Source organism: Phaethon aethereus, assembly GCF_964289735.1.
Source record: "Phaethon aethereus genome assembly, chromosome: 2".
In the NCBI taxonomy this organism is placed as follows: domain Eukaryota; kingdom Metazoa; phylum Chordata; class Aves; order Phaethontiformes; family Phaethontidae; genus Phaethon; species Phaethon aethereus.
Window position 1 is genome coordinate 136,467,461 of NC_138582.1, and position 25,653 is coordinate 136,493,113.

The 25,653-nt window shown below is 39.3% G+C and overlaps 1 protein-coding gene across 1 annotated transcript in view; it reads right to left on the reverse strand.

Moving 5' to 3' along the window:
* DNAH11 (dynein axonemal heavy chain 11) overlaps positions 1–25,653 on the reverse strand; it is a gene marked incomplete at its 5' end in the record, with an annotated part of 158,846 nt that overhangs the window by 46,826 nt on the left and 86,367 nt on the right. The window contains 8 exon segments of the mRNA XM_081996498.1: positions 2,463–2,490; positions 2,492–2,643; positions 3,179–3,274; positions 9,042–9,188; positions 11,167–11,259; positions 11,263–11,286; positions 18,084–18,284; positions 18,286–18,315. Coding sequence (XP_081852624.1) covers positions 2,463–2,490; positions 2,492–2,643; positions 3,179–3,274; positions 9,042–9,188; positions 11,167–11,259; positions 11,263–11,286; positions 18,084–18,284; positions 18,286–18,315 — 771 coding nt within the window.

The window sequence follows — 25,653 nt, forward strand, 5'->3', positions numbered from 1 at the left end:
CCTTCTAGTTGCCAGTCCTGGGGAAACTATCAATGGCTTTTACACACACACGTCTTCATGTTATGCACTACACTTTTAGAGACACTTTGATCATTTCCAGTCTGCCACACAGCTATTAGAGAAGACATAAGTTAAACATGTAATTAAAACGAGGTAACTTCAATCACTTTCAAATCTTTTCTTTAAATAACATTTTAAATCCTCTCAATGAACAAGAAATTATATTCTTTCCTTTCTATGAGCACAATAGATACACAAATCATTGTTAGTCCAAGTGTATATAAGCTTAGGCACAATATACCCCGTTTGGATACAGCTTATGTATAGGTAAGCAGCTCGTAGAAACTAGTAACTTCAGTCACCTCACATATGGAGAAAAGTGTGATAAATTAGATGAGAATCTTACTGCTAGCTGGAATCTGCAAGACATTTGAAAGAATAGCATTTTGCACTGGCCTATGTGAAGAATTGCACCGTAACTGTAGCTTTTGAAGTTAAATATTTGGAGGCCACATAGTAGAATTTAAAAATTTAAAAGAATTTAAAAACGGTGACTGTACGTTCTTCTTGAGAGATGACATGCAACATGGGGACCTTGAGAAGCAAACACAGAAATGTCCAAGAGGCCTTCAGAACAAAATTTTACCAATAATCCTCAATAATTAAATGATGGATTAACACATGAATTATGGAAGTATACATATTTTTTCAGTTTCTTTGTATATAAAAATTGAAAAATTGAATTGGTATCTTCAAATTTCTGGACTGAGTCACAGCTCAGTTACAAGAAACATGCCAAAAGCAAGTTTTCCCGAGTAAGATGCGTGCAGCATTTTTTACTATATCATTATAACACTCCCTTACTACGCACTGTTACAAATAATTTTACCATATATATATATACAAACACACACTGCATAGACAATCTTTCCTTTTTATTCTCATACTGAAGTTCATCTTGTAAAATATTACTGGATGAATTTCTGCTTTATTTTTGGAATCATGAGATGGTATAGGCTAGAAGGACCTTTGGAGGTCATCCAGTCCAACTCTCAGCTCAGACCAGGGCTAACTTCAGTTTTCTCTGGACTGTCCCCAGTCAGCCCCAGGTCTTCTTCCCTAAACTACTAATGAATAAACAGTAATCAAGAAATATTCATGAACAGTCCAAATTTTTCATTCTAATATGTATTATTTTGCATTTATCAACGGTGAATTTCACCAGCTATAGTGTGCTCCATTCAACAACCTCATGAGCTCTGCAGCTTATTATTGCTCTGAGTAATGCCTACTGGAAAATCAAAAATTACAGCTACAGCTCCTTAAAAAAGTTCATCAGGCTGATCAGCTATGGCATGAATCAGTTAGGAAAATAATAGTTTTAACTGGATCTTCCCGCCTTGTAAAAGGAAGACTGGTTGAACATGCAGTAAGGATTTTATAAAGTGATTAGGAAAAATATTCATATTAAATGACAATGTGACAACTGTTGGCCTAACACAGCAAACGGGTAACTGCAGAGGGAACTGTAACTTTGTGGTGCAGAATTCTTCCTACTAGGTACTGAGCATAGCTGAGAGAAAAAACTACTGCTGCTAACCAACTCCAGAAAAATTCATGAGGAGATGAAAGGGGAAGTAAAGAAATATAAAAAGACAGAACTGGATTCAAAGTTGGAGGCTTACTGAACTGCAAGATCACCTAATACAGAAATAGTCTCACATTCATTACAAAAATTGCAAATGCCTCCTGATAGAAGACTTTCACATAATCCTAGTAGTCTCTCATTACATATATTTGCTTTAGAGCCATCTTTCTACACAATAGTGAGACATGCAGAGATTTCTTTCAATATTGACCTAAAGACTACAGGAGATTTTGATTATAGTCTATATAAGGATATCTTAAGCAGAACTGAATGCATTCTCAGGGGGTCTACTCTCCAACTAAAATTAATTTATATTTATCACTTTCATGGTTTTAGAATACAGGTAGAAATCAGACAGGCATTAAGCTTGAGTAGATTTCAACTAAAATTGATCCGTTTTTCACTATTTTGTAATTAAATGATAACCTGCCATCAGACTAGGATGAATGGAGGAATCCTGCTGCCAGGTGCTCAAGGCAATCACAAGTGATAAGCTCTGTCTTACACTCCAGACAGCCAGACTCAGACGGACATTTCAAGTGAAACGTGTACATCTGGAGAAGAATACTTCGCAGCTGTTGCATAATAATGACAATGGAGAAGTCCTGGACAGCCATATCTTTTTTACCACTTTCTACTAAAAATAAATACATGCGTACGTTCTGTTAAGCACTGAATACTTCCTACTTTATCTGTCGTTGCTGTTACATCCTCCCTAGAACACTACGCTGAGCTTACCAAAATAATAAAAAACTTCAATAACACAAATTCCCCCCACCAGGGCTAAACAAGAGAGGAACTAATACATATATACCAAATTTAATTTTACTGTATTGATGACAGGCACATGGACCAGCTGCTGCAAAGGATTTTGCACAAACATAATTTGGGTTAAAATCTGCATGCTTCAAGTAATGTTCCTTGACGACTTGCACACAATTCTGAGGAATATGCTGCTTATCATAGCTGATTAAAGCTTGTAAGAAGTCATCAACCTACAAAAAGAGAAGTTCTAATGCATCAATCCTTTTCCATTTCGGAGAATCAGAAGCTAACTCCTACTTTCTGCACAAACGCAAAACTGGAACCCTGCACTAGCTTATTGTTTTTGAAACATTATGCGGTAGAAAGCAAAAATATTATTTCCACCAAAAGCGTGAAGTATTCACCCTCACCAACACAATCTGTAATTTTATGATTCACTTGAGGAATTTGGCAGAGAGGGAATAAGTATAATGAAATGGTCTCCCTTTTACTTTTCAGCTGTTTTTGCAATTAATAAATCCCAGTGGCGCTCAGGCTGGCTTGAGTTTGCCACCAAAGGTACGCAGAAAAAAACAACGCAGGGTCGTATCTTATGCTCCTAAATTCAAACGGTGAGAAAATGAAGTTGTGATTTAGTTTCTCTTTCTCTGGCTCTCATTTTTAACTGTTCTTTTCCTCTCTCATCTCAGATACTGTATGATGTCCCATTGTTCATTACCTTTCCCATAAGGATTTTGCAGCTTGCCAGCTTTGGTCTTTGGGCACTTTCCGTTTATACTCCAGTAAAACCATTACTGCAGCAATAACATTGGTTATAGCCATTGCTGGGTTCGTGAAGGCCTTCAGTTCTGTAAGATTAACCTGAAAAAACATCAGAGGAACAGGTACAGAGTTGTGCAACAACAGTGGATTTGTTCTACATAAGCTTTCTGATTACCAGTATACAACTCTCAGCTCTTTGAAGACTATTACTAATTATTTTGTGGTAAAAATACTCATAGTAAAAGAGGGTGGGTTTAGACTAGATATAAGGACAAAATTTTTCATGGTGAGGGTGGTGAAACACTGGCACAGGTTGCCCAGAGAGGTGGTAGATGCCCCATCCCTGGCAATATTCAAAGTCAGGTTGGACGGGGCTCTGAGCAACCTGCTCTAGTTGAAGATGTCCCTGCTCGTTGCAGTGGGGGTTGGACTAGATGGTCTTTGGAGGTCCCTTCCAACCCAAACCATTCTACGGTTCTATAATTCTAAGAGCTGGTGGGCCAGACCCTCAATGACAGCTGAGTTTTGCAGTGCCAGGGCTTCCATAAGGCGACCACTGCTCTCTTTAGTAAAGCTCCTATATATTGTCATTGCTCCAGAGAGAAAATTTGATATACGAAGTTTCTTTCTTCCCTGCTGCTCTGAATCGTGAAGCATCCCTGCATGTTGCTCTGCCCTTTTAAGGACGATAGCATGAGATAGGAGGTGGAAACCTACTGATTATTCCCTTCGTCCCTTTGTGGAGAAAACACACTGAGACTAAAAGTGATGAATAGGAAACAGAATAGCTTTGGATTGGTGTACCAGAAACGTTTTTTGTTTATACTTACGGACAAGCGTCTGTATCATCACAAAGAATCTTTATCTGAGTTATTATAACAACTGGATATCCTCCATCATCCTTCGCTGCTCAGTTTTGCAAACTGAAAAGTAAGAAACAGGTACTGGTGCTCTATCTGCTAAAAATTGCTTATACTTGAAATATTCACTTTTCAAATTCTCTTCTTCACAGGCTGCTCTGATTCTGGCCTTGACGACTTTGCCTTCTTCTTCTTATCATGTTAAATATACATGCAGTTAACCTGATTAAAAAAAAAATGTTTTACCTGTGGCTTATTAAAGAAAATATGGCACGTCCACACAATTTTGGTAGTGCTCACCAGGCTGATGGTGAAAGTAATATGCATCTCTCAAACACCAGTTCACTGTTTGTAAGACTAAACCTCTCAGGTTAATTAACTAACTATTGCTTAGCACAGCCTCCTCTCCTTCAGGACAATGAAAGACAACACACTACCACCACAATGTTGTGAGAGGACTATGCAACAGCTTTATACAATTTCTGTTCATTTCTGTGTGACTAGAATAAACCACACACATTTTTCAAATGGGTACTGGATTTACAGTTTTTGTGTGATGCTCGATTAATTTCTTGCATAGGACACTACAGCACAAAATATTGCAAGTAACGCTTTCTTTGCCATCTTGATATCTAAGGACACAAAAGAGAGGTGCAGCTGTAAGAAGGGTAACATATATTTATGTATAGTTTTTTTTTCTTCTAGATAAGCTTTTAATATCTCTTGCTGAAAAACTGCTAATATGAAGACTGTCCTTCTAGTAGATGTATCTATCTACCAGACTGTGATCAAGCATGTCTGTATGGATGTGAACTATCACCTGTCTGTAAGAGTGCTTTTGAAAAAAGGAGCCTGTAAGCTTGTGAAGACACATCAGATAGTGAATGCTCCTGGTTGCCAACAAAAACCTGGAGATCACTGTCTGATAAATACAAAAATTTAGAAGGACTCTTGTGTTTAGGGCTCTATATAATACTCTAGCATGCAAAGGTGAGAGATTTAGTAATGCAGAAGAGAAGACCAGGTAAGGTATCTGTACAAGAAAGCTGGGGGATATTAGGGTAGCCTGTTACTTCTGAGGAGTTATTGAAGGCAGGAGAGAACTCAATAGCTTATGCCATTTCAGTAGGTAAGCTGCAAGCATTTAATGATCTACGCTCAAATGCAGAAGATGGAGCTAAACAAGAGATGTATGGTGGAGAGAAAGCAAAGATTTTTCACTAAGATTTTGAGATCTATGACCTTTTTTTCCTCACTCCCCCATTTCTCCCCTTTAAAGGGCTCCCTTTTAGAAAATCAGAGAAAATACCAGGGAGCCAATGGTCAGTTCTAGCGACACACTGCAGGTTTCCCTAACCAGTAAAACATTCACTGCATTTTTGGGGTATAGGTAAATATGTCGGAATTGTCAAACCAGCCTCCATCTTTTGGTAAAGTTGCCTTTGTTTTAATTCCTCCGTTCCAAGACTGAAACCATAGGCCTCAACAAAGAAGAGAACAGGAGGAAAGGAAATACCCTATATGAAAACACTGTACTTCACTTACTTAATTTCAGCTTTGGAAATTAAACAGATACCAATCTAAGCAGATTTGTCAAAACTCTTATTTTAGCTTAACAGTGGCTTAGATCAGTGACTTTACATCAGCTAGCATCAGTTTTAAGTGAAATCTGAGTGTCTCCCCAACTTTCTGCAATGATTTAATTATCTGTTTAAAAGCTGGTTATGATTTCATTGGTGCAAATTTATCTGGCGGAGTAACCCTGCAGGGTGTTCTGTATCATCTGCAATTGCATATTTGGAAGATTATCATATAATTTTTTAAGGATACATTGCCTGGGGCTCAAGTCAGTTATATCTGGTTCATCTTTATACTTTGTACCTCACGGTCATCTCACAGGCTCATTTCGTGTCAGGTCTTGCTTAAACAAAGTCTAATTACAGCGAAAGAGGATATTACAGTGATCAAGATGTTAATACTTGGATCGAGCACTGTGCATTGGCAGTAACAGGCCTCTGTAAGAATTTAATATCCTTACAAAATGTGTTTCTACAGTTGTTGGGGGCACCTTCCACGTATACATTTATTACATGGGACCCACACAGACACTGTCCGTGGAAATAACAAAGATTAAAAATCAATATGCATTACATTACAAATGACAAGATACTAATAAAGTTAAGTATTTCCCCAATCTCTTGTGAAAGAAAAGTGCAGAACAGAACCAGGGTAGCTTTTAGGATGAAATTCCCAAGATTCATTGATTTGCATCTTAGCCACAACATAATTTTTAAATTAAAAGCTGCATATACAGTTGCAGATTTGGTTTGGTTTATATTTTCTCTAACATGGTTTGAGACCATGTTACTGAAATTAACTTAGAGCCACAAGTTTAAAACAGCCAAGATGCTCCTTCTGTTACAGTTTTTAAAGATGTGACCAGGTGAACAAGTATTACATTTACAGTAAACAGTGCTTCTAACGTGACACTGTGTTTTCGATTAAAACCAACAGCTAATTTAAGTCACACAAGTTGCATTATAGTTCTGTCTCTTTTTTCTTATGCTTAGTTATTCTTTGTTTCCTGATGCCCAATGAAAATATGGGACAAGATAATATTTTTAAGGGAGGAAAAATTAAACAGAGCAGGTTGCAGATAAGCCTTAGGAGAGTATTTCTCGAATCTGCTTCCCTGCACAAAGAGATGGAGCTTTTCAACCCTGTCTCCAGAAGTTGAGTCCCCTTCACATCAATAACTTCTATGGTACAGAGCTCTTCGATGGTGGCTAAATTGGTAGAACAGCTGGAAGCAGCGTGCCCTTAGCCATCAGGCCACGAGTAGAGTGGCTCAAATATACCATGTAAATAAAGAGTGCAGTTCAGCTGAGGGAGGCAAATCAAAACAGCTGGTCAGTCTGGATCCATCTTTACTCCTAATCCTCAGCTAGTCTCATGATTGCCCATATACCTACAGCATGGTTTTTTCCTTTGAAGGGGTGCGTCCCATTTTAAAACACAATGGCATATGCATCTTCATCTCTGGCTGGCGTCATTCAGAGCGCACAAATGGCCAGTAAATTGACTGCCCACTATTTTAAAACCTTAGCAGTGTCACGTTCATAGTCAGACTCTCGTTGATTACCACACAGATATGTAGCTCTGCTGCATTTATGGGGCACCCAGACTGACCCCACTTTTCCTGATGAGTGTGATCCAAAGTGATCTCCAGTCTTCACCTTTTCTTAGGTAATGCTTCACTCTAGCAATACTAAGGCAATACCTCCAAGACATTTACTGGCTTAGTGTTGCAGAACGCAAAAAACCCATATAAATTCCAGTTTGAAATCTATAGACCAGGAAAGCCAAAATAATTTTTGAAAGGGTGACAAATTTTAATCAATTATGAAGAGTATTCTCAAATTACTTAGCTGGAAGATGTATTCTCATTTGCTGATTTTTTTTTTTTTTGGTAACAAAAATTATAGAAGATAAATATTGAGCAACCATCATCAGACTTATGAAATAGTTTTAGATTAATGTAGCACAAAATGACACCTTCATTTCCAATGAAAACGTTTCAGAAGTGCAATAAAGCAAGGAACAGGGGAGTATGGTAATCATTAGTGTCATGCTCTGAACTTCATCCCTGAAACAAAGTGGCCCAAAGATGTGATTATCCCACAATAATCACTCTGTTTCACCTAGTTGCTTAATGAAGTAATTAGAATTGTGTTAAGGGTCTGTTTTGATCATCCAAACCTGTCAGAAGCATATGGAACTAACACAGGAAAAGCACCACTGAAAAGTGGTTGGTAGGATGTTGAGCTGTGGGATCCAATTTGTGCAAGTTTAATTAATTGCACTATTTGGACTATAAACTTCATAAAAATTTCTAAGTCTTATATAAGATGCGGATCAGCAAAAGGCTGAAGGCCATAATTAGCATAATCCAGAGAAATAAAAGGTCCTGATCCAGTCTTCACTTACGTCAATGTCAAAAATCACTTTTCCTTCAGTAAAATCAGGATGAGACACAAGGTCATTAGAAAAGTATTAAATATCACCTAATAATAAGAAGTCTTTAAGAAACAAGAGAATGAAAGACCATTTTGATTGCTCAGACAGCATACTCTTCCCTGTTGATCAGTATCCGAAAACTGTTTACAAAGTTCTTGGCAACTTGAAGTTTCCATAGCTCAAAGTAAGGCATTAACAACTAGTACGAGTCAATTAAAAATTTCTCTCTGCAGTATTGATAAGTGACACAATGTACATCTTGTTTCGTAGCAAAATGCCAGAGCTGAATAAGCCCTTCGGACATTGAAGGCAGAGGAACTTCAGTTTACAACGTTCCATACTGCTAGTGTTTTATTTAAAAAAACATGCTTGTAACAGCAGGTGAAAATTTTAGAATCCAGATGAAATTATGCATTCCTATTCATTCTGTGGTGAGCACTAATGCATGTAAACTTCTGCGTTTCCAACATGGATGTTGATAACTGATGTTAATAGGCTGAACAGAGAGCAAAAAGAAGATTGAACACTGACGACATATTATTAGGAATGCTATTATAATCTTAAAATTCAAGGTTTGCACTTTGTAATATTGTGAGATACTGGAATGAACTTCTGTATCAATTGAGTTGTTCAATTTACCTAAAGCCTCAAAGCCTTTAGAAATCTGAAGTGCTGAGAGATGACTCTCTGACCTTTACTGTATTACAAACAGGTCTGATTCTCAAGATCCACATCCATTAAATGCTTGAATGAGCTCAGTATTTATTGTTCTTTCATCTCATTAAAACAGCTAAAAGGTTGGGAAAAGGCATAATGTAAAGAAAGGTCAAGTGGTAATCACGGTGTGAAATGCTGTTACACGTGTAAGTATAATAATTCTTTAGACTTTATGCTCCCTGGAGAGGAAGTAGTTCAAAACTGTTCACCTAAAAAGGTTTATTTTGTGCTAAATATAGCTCAATAGCACTAAATGGAGGAATTAGACTGACCTTTTGCTCCTCTGCATCTCCAATGGCCTTTTCTTGGCTCACTTTCTCAGTCTGAAACCCTATCTTAGCAATCAAAGCTTCAGCATCTTGATTTCTCAGTTGCAGCTCTGCCTCTTGAGAAGCAAGTTTGGATTTTAGATCTTCTACCTACAGGGAAAACGGTAATGCATTATTTGAGAGCAAGGGTCATTAGGTATGGTTCTGGAAAGATTACACCATATGAGCCCCAAAAAGCTGAACCAAAACCAAAATTCGTGTTTCTCAGTACTAGAAGTGCTGTCTTTTCCTTTTTCGTTTTGTCTCCATTTGACACCTCCTTGTTTGTAGCTCACAGAATTTTGTTGACATAAAGAATTTAATCAGAACAGCCTAACTGCTCCCGCCAGGGACCCCACAGCTCCCCTGAGATGCTCAGATGTTTGAGCATCCGCTCAGCTGCTGAGGTTGTGTTTGTAACCCGGTGCCTCAGCGGTGCAGCCCTGCTGCAGCACCTAGCAAAGATGCAAATGTAAAAGCGAAAGGACATTACGGAAAATACTTAGTAATCACTCTGAGCAGATAATTCCAGCAGAGGTTTGCTGACAGGTTAAGACACACTCAGAGACTGATGAACAAGGACTACCTGTTTGCTGAAATAGCAATTTATTGCCTGCCAGGCAAGCAATCCATATCAAAATATCCAGCAACAATAGCTTTCCACATATAAAGGAATTGTTTCAAATACATGTTTGTTTTGTGTTTTTTTTTTTTTTTATCCTATCCCTCCAAGCATTTTATCTGGCAGCTATTCATGATAGAAGGCTATATTTTAACCAGAGGGGACTCTTGTTAACGACCTGGACGGGGTGATAAGAGGAAGACAAATATTAGAGGGCTTAAACTTTCATCACCTGGAAGGTCTTGAGGGCTGTTCTTTCATGGGCTCCTGAAATCTACAAAACCTACAAAATCTACCTTTTCAAAATTGGACCATTTTGAAATGACAAGACAAAGCTGTTACACTGAATTGTAACAGATGACTGTAAAGATCCCAAATCTCTCCACTCACTTTATTTTTCAATTTGTTTGAGCAGACTTTTTTCTTCCTGAAAAAACCTAAATGGTGCTGCATTTGATATTCTTACATAGAGCTCTGGAGTGCAGGACAAAAATGGCTCGGTGTTGAAGTACCTGGCTAGACAGGAGCTGTGGCTCTGTCTGCTAGCGCATCACGCAGCACTTGAAATTGTCAAATTACCTTTTGGTCATCATCAAATTAGAATTCAGAGAAAAAGACATTTTTAATCATTTACTAGCATGGGATGTCTTATTAAAGATAGACTTTAAAAAAAGCAGTCAGCCTTTTCTGTTGACCATTTATTTTTGCAGGTCTTCAGCTGGAAAGGTGGGAATGAGCCAGCCAGCTCCCGTTATTAATCTCATGCAGTAGCACAAAGGTGCAACTTTATGCAAAGACTGCAACTGAGCATTTCATTTGCCGTTTGTTTATAAAAACATGCAGAGTTTTCAATAAAGAAATTGCTGGGTTACGGCTTGTCTTTAACATTTGCAAAAGGGATTATGGAACACATGTCAGAGGGGATGTGGGGGAAAGGCTTCAGAGCAGTTTCCCCTCCCTTCTGTCTTTGTGGACTGACCAGCCACAAAGGAACTGTAGGCAGAAGCACTGACTGGGGGCTAAGTGGCACTACCCCCACAAGGAGGTGACAGTGGCTGAGGGAAAGGCTCCACACTTGTTCCTCTTGCCTTTGTTACCCCTCAGCTGGTCACTGGCCATGCACAAAACCCCCATGTAGAGAACTGCATCTTCTCTCTCCGTGGCTTGGCTTTTACTGTGGCACTTGCTTCCTCTCCCAACCCTTTACTGTAGCCCCACTACATTCCCCGTCCCTCTAGACTTTGTCCTTGCTCAAATGGATGGAGTCCTCTTTCCAAAGACAGATAAAGAGCCCAAAGAGCTTCTATATAAACCCCAGTTTCCAAAATCAGGTAATGAAACACAAAAATGCCATCCCACAACTAATCAACCTAATGAAAATATGCTGCAATACCTTCATTTTATTAGCAATAAAACCATGATTATTTACAAAGAATGAAAGAAAAGGTTGTGACTTTCACAGTTTACCTGAAAAGCTGCTGCCTTCAGCTTCTGCATGCCATTCACCAAGTGCTCCATGTGTCCCAACATCTCCTTGGTTTTCTTCTCTGGGAGGATCTTCTAAAGCATGATGTGCTCCAGAAAACTCTTCAGAGCAGTTTAATTGCATGGTCTCTCATTATGATTGTATTTGGGACTCAGCATATTCACACTGGTGTGGGCATAAGCCATGAAATTGTAAATGGAGTCCTGGATGAGTGTCTGAACATACCCAAGGAACAAGAACAAATGTACACACAGGAGCAAAGAAATGTTTCAAAAATTAAGTATATCTATGTAAGTCAGAAAAGGTTACATTTCTAAGGATGGCTTGTTCACAAAACTATTCTTCAGTCTACCCTAAACATAATTTTGTTAGCATGTAAAAAACATTAAAGCAAAATGAGCCTTCCCCAACTTTTTTGCATATAAATTAATTAATTCTGCACTGGCATTCATTAAGTCTTCATTACCACAGAAGCTCAGTGCTTCAACATACTTTTTTAAAATAAATGCTCCTAAAAGCTAAAAACAGAGATTAAATCAGTCACTATAATGCTATCAGGAGAATTAATACTACATGGATTTTTCTACTTCACCTCTGGAAATCCTGTCTAATAAAAATCCTGTATAAGTTAAAGAAATACAACAGAGTGGCTGCTCTAATCACATTGATCTCCACATACCTATATATATCACCAAATTCCTATTCAGAGTGAAGCACATTTATGCCATTAACTTTACATTCAGCAGAACCAGACTCCATGATTCAGATTTTTGAAGTTGTACAAGTCCCCGCTTATCTGTGCTCATCAAAGTCAGTGATAAACTAAGATAAACTGGTACGAGGGCAGGATTAGAGCACCGTGGAGTGCTCCTGAAAGCTGACTCTCTACATACCACAAAATGTCAGAAAATCAGCAACATCTCTGTGCTGAAGCGACCTTCTATCAGTTTGAAAGGGTGTTTGACCAGAAAAGTAGTTGACACTCTTCCCTTCCCTAGATGCCACCCGGGCATCAAAGCGCAAGGTGCACCTCCAGCTCTGAGCACACCTCGGCACGCTGCAGCAGGGACCCCGGGGTGGCCCTGTGGCCCCAGGGGGCTGCGCTGGGTGCCGCACAGCACTGCGCGGGGCTCCTCTCTCATCACAGGGAGGAAAACGCAGCCGAGAGAGTGGAAAACCCTTTTCACATACCGTATAATAGCCAAAACAGGCTAGACATATTTAAAACAGCTCCAGACGGTCATTTAGTCATGTATTTCCGAGCAAAATGCAGCGGTGAAATGCCTGTCTCTATTCACCTCTCACAGCAAGAAGAGAGGTAGTTCCAGGACTAAAGCTCAACGGTCCTTTTTCTAAATTTTTTTGAAAACTGAACTAGCAAGCACAAAACACTACTACACTACTTTGAATTAAAGTATACTTCCCCAGGATAAAGGTGAAATGAGAAACCCCCCAAAATCTTTTTTGTTTCTTTTAAATGACCCTATCTACCTATATTACTAGAATATATGCATATACATGCCTAAGCGAGAGTACGGTATGCAAAATTAACAGGGAAATACTAAGAAAACATGTTTAACTCCATCACTGTAACTAACTTCCATTTTGTCCTCTATGACTTCTAGCATACTTAACTTTATAATTTGTGGAGTCACATCTCCCTCATTTTAATGATTATTTATTGCATTCTGTACAAGACGAACCCAGTTCAATTAATCAAGGGAAGCCTAAAAATCAATTAATACGAATTAAATGAGCTACACCAACTCTTAGGAAAGTCACACATAATTTACCAAAGCATTGTCAATAATGCTTAGGGAACTTTGGGAAAATTGCTCACGAGTGGCTGTTGATGCAGCTAAATGTTTTAAGCCTACATCATTAATATTACAATCAGGTTGATGCAGAAAGACTTGCCATTTTTCTCAGTAAGAAACCTCATTATTTTCTTGTGACTTTTAAAAGCTAGTTTAGAAGAATACTTATTTCACCTATGATTACAAAAACAGAAATTAAAACAAGGACTAAATAAAGAATGATCTGCATTTAGGGAAAGCAGAAATAAATTGCTTTACAAATTAAAAAAAATCAGGACATCATTAGTTGAGGCAAAGCTAGTATAAATTCGTGTTAAAAACAAAATTGTTTGTAGAAGCAAGGCTAGTCAGCAGGAATGGACATTTTATGCAGATTTGAAGCAGTGCTTGGCTTCCAGATGAAATGTGTTTCAGTTTTTTTCTCTCTTTTTTCATTGTGACACACAACGCACCCTGCAGTACAGCTCTTCCTCGCGGAAGACAACCTCTTTACACATGATCCTTATGAGAGGTCTCTACTCAGCGGCCCTGAAAAGCCTTCTAACAACAGTTTCATTTGTAAATCAGTGAGGGGAGAAGTGGGTTCCGGTAGAGCTGGAAGTGGCCCGAGACAACTTGTCTCAATGGGGCAAAATAACTATTGTTATCGAGCTTAACAAAATGGCACAGCATGGGAGACACGCCGAGCCAGAGAGCAGCTGGTTGTAATTCACACTGGTTTTCAGAAAACACTAATCGTTCCCGAACAGACCTCTTTGAGGATTGGTCTTCCCTGCATTTTCAATTTGTCACTTTCTCTTATGATAAGGTCAGCGGTGACAGCACTTCCTGACATTAACAGCTGTGGCTTTTAAAAGGGTCATTGTGGAACTACTAATTGCAGTAATTTCATTAGCATAAATTATTTATTCTGCCATTCATTTATCTCCAGGGTTTGTGGTTTTGTTTTTTTTTTTTTTAATACTACATTGTACTTTTCAATATATGCCCATTCAGGGTTGAAGGCAAAGGAAATTATTATTGCTAATTTAGCCTTCTGTATTAAAAAAAAAAAGCAAACAAAAAAGAGTTGATACAGTAACAAAATCTGATTTAACTGCAGCTCACTAGAAAGCATAAAGTAGCTTGAAGCCAATAATGAAGATTAGGCTGGTACGAATGAAACCCATTCAATAGTCCTGAAGACAACTGAGCAATAAGCCTATGTACAATCTGAGAGGAAATATAAGGTTGAAGCCTGTTCATTCTCATGCAGTCTCTCTCTATTCTACGTCTTGGCTGACTTTTAAGCATGCAAAAAAAACCCCACCCTCAACGCAAATTATGAGTAGCATTTAGACAGGAGTTTTACCCTTTTACTTTCCTCGGGATGTAAATTAGTCACTACCAAATTGATAAATCTTAGCTCTTCGCAGTTAAGTCGAGCTAGCTGAAACATCCCAAGCAAAGAGCAAAAAACCCAATGTCACTGAACTTGAATGCATCCCACGGGCAGTTATCAAAACTGAGAATAAAACCAAGCCAGTGTGTGTCTGAAGGAACAGGTAGCTGGGAAGTGAGTGTGGGGAGTGTAAGAGGCAAGGGGAAAAAGGCAAAAAAGTTACTTCAAGGTTCTTCTTTACCATACCACATGTTGTAAAATACTTTGGAGTGCAATAAATTGAGAGTATAATGAATTTATCCTTGGTATGCTTAACAGTGTGCACTGTTTGGTGCTGAGCCCCAGAGGAGCGGCGTACAAGAGAGCAACAGCGAAATACTCAAGGGCGATGTCAGAGATGTACGCTGCTGTTATTTTCAAAGGGATGGATGAAACAATCCTGACTTTTTTATTCTGTACTCAGTGCTGACATGTGAAACCAGCTGAAAGTAAGGAAGAGAGATTGGGTCATGTTAAATTTGGAGACGGAGTCATTATTTCAAAATACTACAGATCATGTTTTATAGCAAATGAGGCACTTCTGTAAGTTTGTTAAGCTCAGTATATGGATTTCAGAATCTCTGCACACTGTTCTTTGTTTGTGCTATTTTTAAATGCAAGTTTAGCAATTTGAGTGCTGAAACAGAAGGGGGCTCTTTTCCTTTCTTTTCTCCCAAGAAATCAAAGACATCCTAATGGATTTAGTTTCTGATACTCTCCATTTCTCTCCAAATATCTCTGAACTCACTGTCTCTTGTCCTTAACCTGCACATTGTCCAATGTCCTTCCAAGTGAAAAGGGGCTCACGGGACTTATTTTCAACAGGCACCGTAATTAAGACGGGATCACTGTCTGTTCAGATACTTTCACACAGGGCAGAAGGGACATTCACAGCATCCTTCATAGCACATACTGGTGCTGCAGCTCACCATCTCCCTGCTGAGCTCAATCTGCCCCGCTTCTTTCCCTGGATAAACTGTATCTTCCAGAAAAGTACCTAGACTTGCTTGGAAGATAGATGGAGAATCTAAGACTTCCCTCTCAACTCCTACAACCACTGGGATTTTTGTACGGTTTTCTCTCACCATTTAAACCCGTAATTTTTCCAGTTTTTGTTACAGCAATGTAGATATGATGTCATATTTGTGTTGAACTTTAAAGAGTGGGAAAAAAAAAATCATTAGCTTAACTTCAAGCTACCCTAATTAAAAATAATCTGTGATGTTGTTACAGAGTGATGAACAAAAAAACCTATCAATTACTATGGAAACTCTGAAAAAGGACAATTAAGAGCTAATTGTCAAGTATGCCAAAATAATCACTCAGCAACAGACCTCGTAAGGGACAATTTCAGTTGAGGGACTGCTCATCGTAAGGGATAATTTCAGTTACAGTACGTTTCACAAGTCCAGGCATACATGAGCACTGGCTAATAAGACTTCTCTACTAAGAACGAACAAAAGGCTTTCCTGAAATATCTAAAATTTGCAAGTGAAATGTCGTATTAACACACCCGCACTAGAGATGAGAGAAGGAGCGGAGACCACCTCCCATAAATCTCTGGCGGAGAGGGGATGGCAGACTGCAGCTAAGATTCTCTCTTCTTCAGGGTGGTCCTTTTCCACCCAGTCCCTCTCATTCTTTTGATATTCTAATACATCTCTGCAACTCTCCTGTCCCTCCTCCCTTTATTAACTATTTTTCTGCGATCATTCTCCCTGCACCTCCCTCTTACTCCTCCTCAGACTCTTTGCTGTACACCTCTCCTACCTTTCTGGTTCAGTTTTGCTTCTCTTCTGTCTCTCTTGGTTAAGTCCCCCTTCTCTGCCCCATAACCCGTCATAGTTTCCCCGTTCTTTCAGCACCTCTCTTCCAGCTTCACTTTTTCCATCACTTTCAAATCCTTCCCCTGTCTCCTCCCAATATTTTTTGCATTCTGTTGTCTCGTCTGTTGGTCTTATCGGCTGTACACGCAGACATGACTCAGGCACCCACTACTGCTTTACAAATGTTGATGACACAGAAAGCTTAACTCACTGTCAAGAAAGTGTCATGTTATTTTGTTAGTTGCCATTTATTTCACTTGCTGGGAACAGAACAGGAAAGATATTTACCAGGAGCAGTTAACACCAATGTGCAAAAGAGACTCATAAACAGTTGCTTGGGTCAGTGATTTCCTTCCTAAATATCTACAAAAGGAATTACATAGGAACATAATCCTTAAATAAAAAAATAATTAACCCCCTAAACAGTTTCATTATTAAAAGCCTACATTCTGATGACCAGATGTCTTTTCAAAGCAGCAAAATGTAATTAATTAAGGATTTGAAAAGAATAGGCATTTAAGGCAAAACAAATTCTGTTCTCTTTTCTCCATGTAATTCCAGCAGTTTCTTTAAAATAAAAGGGAATATGCAAGTTGGTATCACATTAAAAAAAGGGCAAAACACCCACATAGCCCACCAGACCACAAATTACTATCCTAATAACACTTTAAATCCCTCAATGTGCTGTTGCAATAAAGAAGAAGATGGAAATTATAAACAACAAGGGTTTGCAAACGCCTCTCTTGCAGCCCTATAGGAGGCATCCGAATGCCGCCGGAGCGCGGGTACCAGCCGGCAGCCTCCGCAGCCTCCGCAGCCCCTCTGCCTCGCACAAGCCCTCAGGAGGGGAAAGGGCCCACGGGGTGCCCTGGAAGCAGCCCCAGGCATCCCTGCAGACTTCCCCAGCTCCCTTGGCTTCGCTTTCCTGACGACTCCGTGCATTTTGTATGGGATTGAACGGAGGACAAATGCTGTAAGTGCATCAATCTCTTAGGCAGAGATTTGCTCAGGGACCGGCACTACTGTTGACTAAAACCAGAAGGCTCTTCCTTAGGCATTCCTGAAATCCTCAGTCTCTCATGATTACAAATCCTCTATACAAATAAATGATCCCAAATATAATACCACTCCAGAATGAAACTACTGCAACCCCAATGGCTGAAAGAAGGTAAATCTTTTCTGGATCTGTGTGAATTATTCTACCAGCAAATACCTGAGCAGTCTCACCGCCAGCACGGTAACATTGTCCCATGCTGGGTGGGACAACAGAGGCAGCTTGTTAAAACTCTTAGAAGAATATGAGAATATTCCTTTTCCCTGAAAGGAAACTCACTAGTGCATGATTTTATTCTGAAAACAAGTCACACGTGAGATCAATCAGGACCAAAAAGAGAAAAATTGCCCAGATATTAAAACTCTAAATGCATTTACCATGTAGTTACAGGGGAAATTTTCACCTGCTGTGTTGCTGAACAGAGGGAAAACTCTTCTTTAGTTAGTGTGTAGTGTCTACCGCAATATTTCAGCCTCACCTGCTACAGAACTAGTGAATATATTTAACCATATTGTAAAGGGTTAAATAAATTCTGTATCTGTAAGATCCTACAAAGACTAGAATTGTAGGATTCTGCAAAGATAGTGCTATGAATTACACGCCTCTCTTCACTTCTCTGCCTGTGCTAGCCAGCTTTTTAAACCCTGCTGAAGGAACCGGGCAGGGACACGCCATAAAAATTCAGCGTTTAGCAGGGGTGAGCTTGAGCAACACCCAAGGCAACAAGTATGCAAATAAGGAGCAAAAAGAGCGTTGGTTTTTTTTCAGCTTATTCAGTTACCAATCTTTCAACTATCTTCGTTGCCTTCTTAGAAGAGCTTGAATGAGCTGATGAGCTTGAAACTCTGTACCACGACCCCCGGGGCTTCCTCAATGAGCCTCCTGCTGACGGAGTGCGGGGCCGCCCGCGGGACCAGTCAATCGCGGCGCAGTTAACTACGGCTGGGAACTTCCCAGCTCGCGCTCGCAGCGTGGCACCGGCCGTGAGGAAACGGAGAGAAACACAGAACAATCTGCAGAGAGGAGGGAGGGAAAACAGAGAGAAAAGAATCGCACGGCAAGCCGAGGCGATCAAAGAAAGGCATGCAACGAACCGTGGTCCAGCGCCGGCGCCAGCCAGGGCGCGGCTGAGGTTCCAAACCAAATCTGGCAGCTAATAAACTTCATCAGCTACCTTGAGCAAATAGATTTTACTCCCTTTCCACTGTACAAACACTTCATACTTGCAGTTTCCTTCCTCTCCCTCCACGTTGGTATCAGTTACTCGGTTTGATAGCTACAACTCATAATGCAGCCGCAGGGACCGGCTGGCACGCCGGCAGCCAGAAGGCACACGTTCAGCTGGTCACGGTGACACAAACCCGGTTCTTGAGCTGCTAAATTCAAGTCACTTCCTGCTACTTGAATATGCACTGCAAACCCGTTAAAAGAATGGAAGGAAAAGGAGATCTGGATCTTGGTTTGCATGCGAAGTTTTAGGGACCATTCTTTACAAGAGTAGAAAGGGAGGTCCAAACAAGGGTAGGCTAAAATAGTCAAAGAAAAATAAATACATTTGTGATTGGCTGTTAGTATCACCGGGCCTACCCAAAGCAACTCACATTTGGGAAGAAAGGGTTATTCTAGTCTCTCTGTGGACCTACTTACTGCCCTTAGTACGTGTTTTGGCCATGGTGTTTCCTTTTAGTTAATTAGCAAAATGACAGACATCAGGCTGTTAAGGCAGGACTGGAGTCTCTCCTATACACTTCTTATGAAATAAGCTATTTTTGCTGTACAGGGCAGCCATATATGGCATTAATATTGTTAATTCCAATAGAAAATATCTAAATGGTACCGGAACAGACGATCGCTTCCCCAACAGCTACAAGAACCAGGCCAGAGCCCAGTCAGGCGTGCTAGGGAAGTGACAGATTTATTGTGCCTCTGGAGTAATCGGGAGCTGACACTAACTATTAAAAGAATACTAGATGAAAAAGGAAGAACAGCAGAAAGTTGAAAGAAAAGAAGGAAAAAAGGAATAAAGCGAGGAGGTCAACCTGGGACAATACTTCCCTGGGTTTTAAAGCAGTCAGAGAGGAGAGAGAAAGTGATAAGTAGATAGTAACAATGAAAAAAGCAGCTATGGTATCTGGAAAAAGGATTACATGGAAAATGGAAAAGGCTTGCCACTATCTCATAGTTTCTAAAAATGCAACTCTGCACGTCTGAATACATGTCTGGAAAACACAAGACAACAATTTCTGCAATTAACCTTTTGTTATGAGAAAAGATGAGTAAGTTTCAGTAGAACTAATTCAAAACAAGAAAATCTTTTACCATTATTCAGAAAACTCTCGAAGAGAAACTGTTTCCTGGCACATATGTACATTTTGTAAAGCTGAACCACAGGGCATGTCCTTTTTATATTCCTACCCTTTTTAGCAAAATCAGTTAAGAAATGGCCCCTGGTCACAAGCACTGCTCAGGCTGTGTCTCACAAAAAACTTCTTTCTCATGGCTCCACAAACTAAGTGGAATTTTGAGATTATTGATGGCTTCAGATCAATAATGCCAATTTTCAGAAGGGTGTGATACGGCCTAATGTAACAGCAAGAAAAACACAAGTGGTCCCTTCTGTTGGGAGCCATGGTGGAAACAGAGGAGCTGAAAGGCAGAAGACATGTGAAACAGTCCTAAAAGTAAAAAAAGACAGACCTGAAAAGGGTAAGAGGCAGAAGCAAGGAAGGCAAACAGAAGCAATGATAGTCTCCCATGTTGTGACAGCCAGGAAGAGAAATGATGCAGACTAAAATATTAAATGGGGCATAAAATAGAGAAGAATTCATGGAAATCTTTACTGGTGAATGAACCATAAATGTTCAATAAATTAGTGCCCCCAAGCCCATGCTTTAGACTGCACTGTGGATTAACTGCATGTTCCATCGTTTTTTAATCCATTTACTTCTTTGTATTTCTAAATGGAGGGTATTCACTGGTACCCATTCCATTTCCAACATGCTTACCAGTTTCCCAGAGCTACAAAATCTCAAAATGTCTCAGAGACATTTTCTCTGTCTCATGGAATGGGATGTAGAGGACTATTTCATGTTAATGAAAGAGTTACAGAGTTTTGAATTGCTGAAGTTATTCTAGTCCCCCTACTGATCTAGTTTATTGTCAAACAGAGAAAAAACCCTCTCTTACATGAACCTAAAATTCTTCTAATCACAGGCAATTTGCACATTTGTCTCGGAAGAAGTTGAGAACATGTCAGCAAGAGAAACCACTCGTTTTAAATCACTTGTGACCTTCGACTCCTGCAAGAATTACAAACAGCAGTGCATGTTCTCATATTTGCAAGAAAATAATGTTCTCCCCCATCTTCAAGAATTTAGACAGAAATGTAGACACCCATGCAAAAACACAATGGAGTCCAGGTTGTCCAGGGGTGTTACAAAGAGAAGCCAATCAGCAAGTCGGTCTAAGATACAGAGGAAAATGTCATCTACTTTGAATGTGTTCAGCATGAAGAGGCAAATGGCAGAAACGTCCAAGTAGAAATCTATTGTAGCCAAATGATGAAAACTACACTAAAACTGTACAAAGACCACAGAAATATTGGAATTTACAGCAAAATTTTATCAGGCTGATGAGAAAGAAGAGCAAACACAGAAGAAACAATCAAAAAGATGCAAGAATAAATGGTCTCCACTCCAAAATTCTAACTCAGAGAAGAAACTACATGAAGAATCTGCTAAGTCTGTTTCACGATTCTCAAAGACCTTGGACACTCCTGTGAGTTTTCTGAAGTTTCTTCTCAACAGAGAAGATACCATGTATCCTTCAGTTAGACATTCTCTTTCCCTCTCATTCATGTCACCTCATTTTCTGATAAAATTCTATTTTCAGTTATAATATCAGAGACATTGTGAACAATGTTAATGCATGGGGCACCTCATTTTCTCCTCTCTCATTCCTCTAGCAGCCACCTTCTCAGATCTGCATACCATCCCTGGTATGGTAGCAGTGGTAATAAGAGAGTCTAGAGATACCTGTCCCCACTTTGACGTGCTTCTTACATGTGCCCTTGCTATAGCACTGGTGCCAAACTGAATCTATCACACCTCCAAATGTCCAATTTTTGCTTGCAATGCAGACATACTCAAATGCCTAGCCAAATTTTACAAGTGCAGATTCCAAAGCAGAAGGTAGCAGTTGAAAAGAACTGCTATGAAAGCTAAGAAGAGAGGGACTAGATGAGATGATCTGCAAAAGTCAATAATAAAGAGAACAGCAGCAGATCGAATTCTAGAGACCTTGCAGAGCACGAACAGAAACAATTAAATCCAATAAAAAAGTAACAATAAGTAAAATTAGTTACCTGCACACAAACTTTGTGAATTATTGTGTCAGGATGACGTTTACAAGAACAATTTCTCAATCCTTTAATAAACTACTTCTTGGAACAGCTAGTTATAGAGCTCAAATTCAAACACACTATTTCTAATTTCCACTACTTTTCCCTAAAACACAAAGTAACAACTAAGTGTTTTTTACTATATTGTATTGTTAGGCAGGAAATTCCAGTACAGCCCTAGCTATAATAACACTCTAATTAGATAACTGTGTCTTTGTCAATTATTTTTGGACAATAAAAAAAATAGGATACAGCATATACTTGAAAAGGTAGTCACAAAAAGTGGGTAACCAGAGCCTCACCATAGCGTAACCTTTCTATCTCCTTTAGCTTTAGTGAAGTTTGGTAAAATCAGACCAGGCATGGATTTGATGCGGCTTGTTTTCAGGATTCATTTGCATTCCCTGCAGTGAATTCCCAATATTATAAAGGACCTTGTGCACTGCTTGCTCTGCACACAGAATAATGAAGATGCCATGTGATCTGGTAACAAGAGAGCTGTGAGGAAAAATGAGTAATTACTACTGACTACATTTTGAACAATCTTTGCTTAAGCAAGGAAGTTATATTTTGAAAACATTTTTCTTCTGCCCAGGCCATAGATGACAGTCTAATTTGACAGAGGGGAAAAAAAAGGAACAGGAAACGCTCCATGTAAGAAATGTTTCATTTCTTGCAAGGCAACCAGTAGATAAATATTACAGTGAAAGTATCTCATACAGTAACAGATATCTCCAAGATAGACCCATCCCCTTCTTTGAAGGAAATATAGATTGAGAGGGACTATGCAAGTCTTTCATCTGACATGTTTAAGATTTAAATTCGCACAACATCAGTGTGGACAAAAGAACTGGTATAATGTGAAATTAATATCATTTCCATGTAGTATTCACCATCTTAAAAAACCCCAAAACCTAATTTCTCCATTTGAGCCTTACACTCACATGTCACTCTCATGACAGATGTGTCTCTTACACTCTATTTCTCAGTTCAACCTCTTTCTGCTTATCTCAGATATGCAAGCTCTCTAGGTTCACCAAGTAGGATAGACAACTGTGTTTCTTAATACTAAGGAACTAAAGAACACCTTGAAACACATGTGGCCACTAGTCTGACAGGACTCATCCTATGTAGGTATTAGCACACTGACTTGCATGAGTTTACACACGGGAAACTAAATGGTGCTGCAGCAGGAGTAAGGAGCTGTACAGACCAGGAATCATTTCTAACCGTCTCTACGTCACCACCATCATTTTGTGAGCAGAGCAAGGGAAAAGCTAGGCTACATGGATGCCAACCATGTCATGCCACTAGTCCTCAGGACCACAAAATGGACCTCACAAATTTACTAATACAGATGTATCATTAAAAATCAGCTCTCTAAATACTCAAGAAGAGATGGCTGACATCCAAATGAGAAAAGCCGGGAGCTTTTCATAGAGAAACAGAAGCTCTGTAAGAGCCTGCCAACTGCAGAAGCAGCTGTTTTGTGTGCTACAAAACTTAGAAATCCTCGATAGCTTCTTGGCTGTCTAATAACATAACTGAGCCTTCATTCAGTGGGGAGGCAGTAACTGTGTCTGTCTGTCCCTAATCCAGCTGCCTCCTTGGTGGCAACGGTTTGGCAAGTTCAGAAATTATTTGGGAGGTGAGATTGATCAAATGATAGACAGCATGATCAACTGAATCCTTATTTCCCAATGAATCAGACAAATATAATCACATTTGGGGTCACTATTAGTTTAACAGAATTATAAACTCTGCTGAGATTAAAGCAATCAAACCAAGAGGCATGTGTATTTACACCCCCAAAGGAAAAACCACGAGAGCTGGCCAAAAGCTGAGCTGTCATGGGGCTGCACAAGTTCCTCTCAGATTCACAGATATAAAGAGATGTTCTGTCAGTGGTGAAACAGACCATAAGGAAAAGGCTAACGTGTCCTGGATTTGGAAATGAAAGGCAATGATTTAAAATAAAAGTAATAATAATATGGACCTGCCCTGCCCATGTTTGAAATTAATTCTGGCTGAAGCATGAAACTACTGTACTGCTAAGTTCCATAGAAAATGGAAGCCACCTAAGTACTCACAGGACTGTGCAAGGAGGAGACCATTATAAGGATGTGATGGCTAAAGCAGTCCAGCCAAGTTTGCTTATTGGAAGGAAATTGGAGAAATGGCATTCCCCTAAAACTAGCAAATTTAGTTCTTAATTATAGGACTTCACAATGGACACTGAGGGACTGCAAAGTTTGAAACATGAGGAAAATACAGAATGCAGAGACTTCTCCAAGAAAGGAGGAGCAGGTACTTGTAGTAGATATCAGCAGGGCATGAAGAGAAGTGGCTGCACATGGACTGAGTGACAGACTCAGGTCAGAAGAAAAGCCATATAACATGTATGGCTTTAGAATATATAGTAATGTTTAAAAGCACTGAGGAAACGGAGATGAGGTAGTAGGAAACGCAGAACTTGGAAAACATGCAAAGATGAAATGATGTAAAGAGTATGTTTACTGGAAAGAGTACATTTAAGAGTATGTTTCTGTAGGGCATGTGGGTTGCAAGGCATTTAGGCATGGTGTTCCAAATTTTGGGAAAAAGTTGAAGGGTTGCTATAACCAAAAGAATAAAATAAAATCAGGTGGAACTCAAGAGATAGCAGGACTGACTGACCTTGCCTCACATCCATGCTTTCGAGAAATAGTTGCTTATTCTGACCTTTATTTTTCCAAGAAATTTTGGTACTGTGCAGTGTATTTAAGAGTGATTACTGCACAGAGATGTGGGATATTTAAAAATGTCTGGTGCTCCAGTAAATCAGTATGAGCTGTAGAAACTTCTCAGCTTATGGCATACCTTAGCACCATCAGCACCTTACCATTTACAATGTTTGGCCATCAGCTTTGTTTGCTTAAGCACTGTTTTTCCTTTTAAATTTATTTCATCATTCATCACAAAAGCTTTTGAAATCCTCAGGTGCATGTATGTCCTCACACATGCTTCAATTGCGGACCCTTATTTTATAATGGTGCAATCCACTGTCTTCAGCTGACATACTTCCAACTTATATTGACATAAATTTGCACCTACATATATGGCATGTTCTTCATACATTTACAGCAGAACATATTGCAAGTTCCAGATAGAACACCATCAAACCAAAACCAACACAAAACCCAAGAGCTATGGTGGTTCAAAGAATAGCACCGTGTAGTTTTGGTTCCTGAGCTACAGATTCCTCATAATAAAAAGAACTACAGGATATAAGATGATGGGTGAGCACAAGGGAAATGTGGCTTAATGCAGGATGTTGATTTATTTAAAATTAAATGCAAAAATGAGACTGTACCACTTCACTGAGCTTTAACATTCTGAAACTGTCTAAATTCTCAATTTTTTTCTCTTTCACATTTTATTAGTCTTTTATTCTTCAAAATCTAGGAAAAGGAGGAGGTGATAGGTCGCCCAGCACTAACTGAAAGTCCATACAGATATCTGCCAGTGTGTTAACTCATGAAATTTATGTCTCCCTCAGTACTATAATGTCTCTACTTTGCTCCCCTGCAACATGAATAGGTGCCTCCGGTTCTTGCCTCCAGAAGTGCTAATTTGCACAGTGGGGGATTGGTGAAATGGTTGCAAGGTAAAAGGCATTTGAAAGCTGGCTTTCAAAAAGCCCTGGGGCAAAAAAAAAAAAAAAAGAAAAGAAAAAGAAGAAATTGTTGGAGGAATAAGGAAAACACAAAGGGAAAGAAATGTGAAAGAAGAAAATGACGAGAGATATTAGACATATTTTCTTCCTGTCCTTTCTTTAAAAATGTACACAAACGCAATAGTCATGAAACAGAGACAAATCACACCAACTAGAAATAGATATAGCGAAAGTAAGCACCACTATTGACCATGTCACTGAAGTCCCGAAAAGTGGAAACAATACAGAATATGTCAC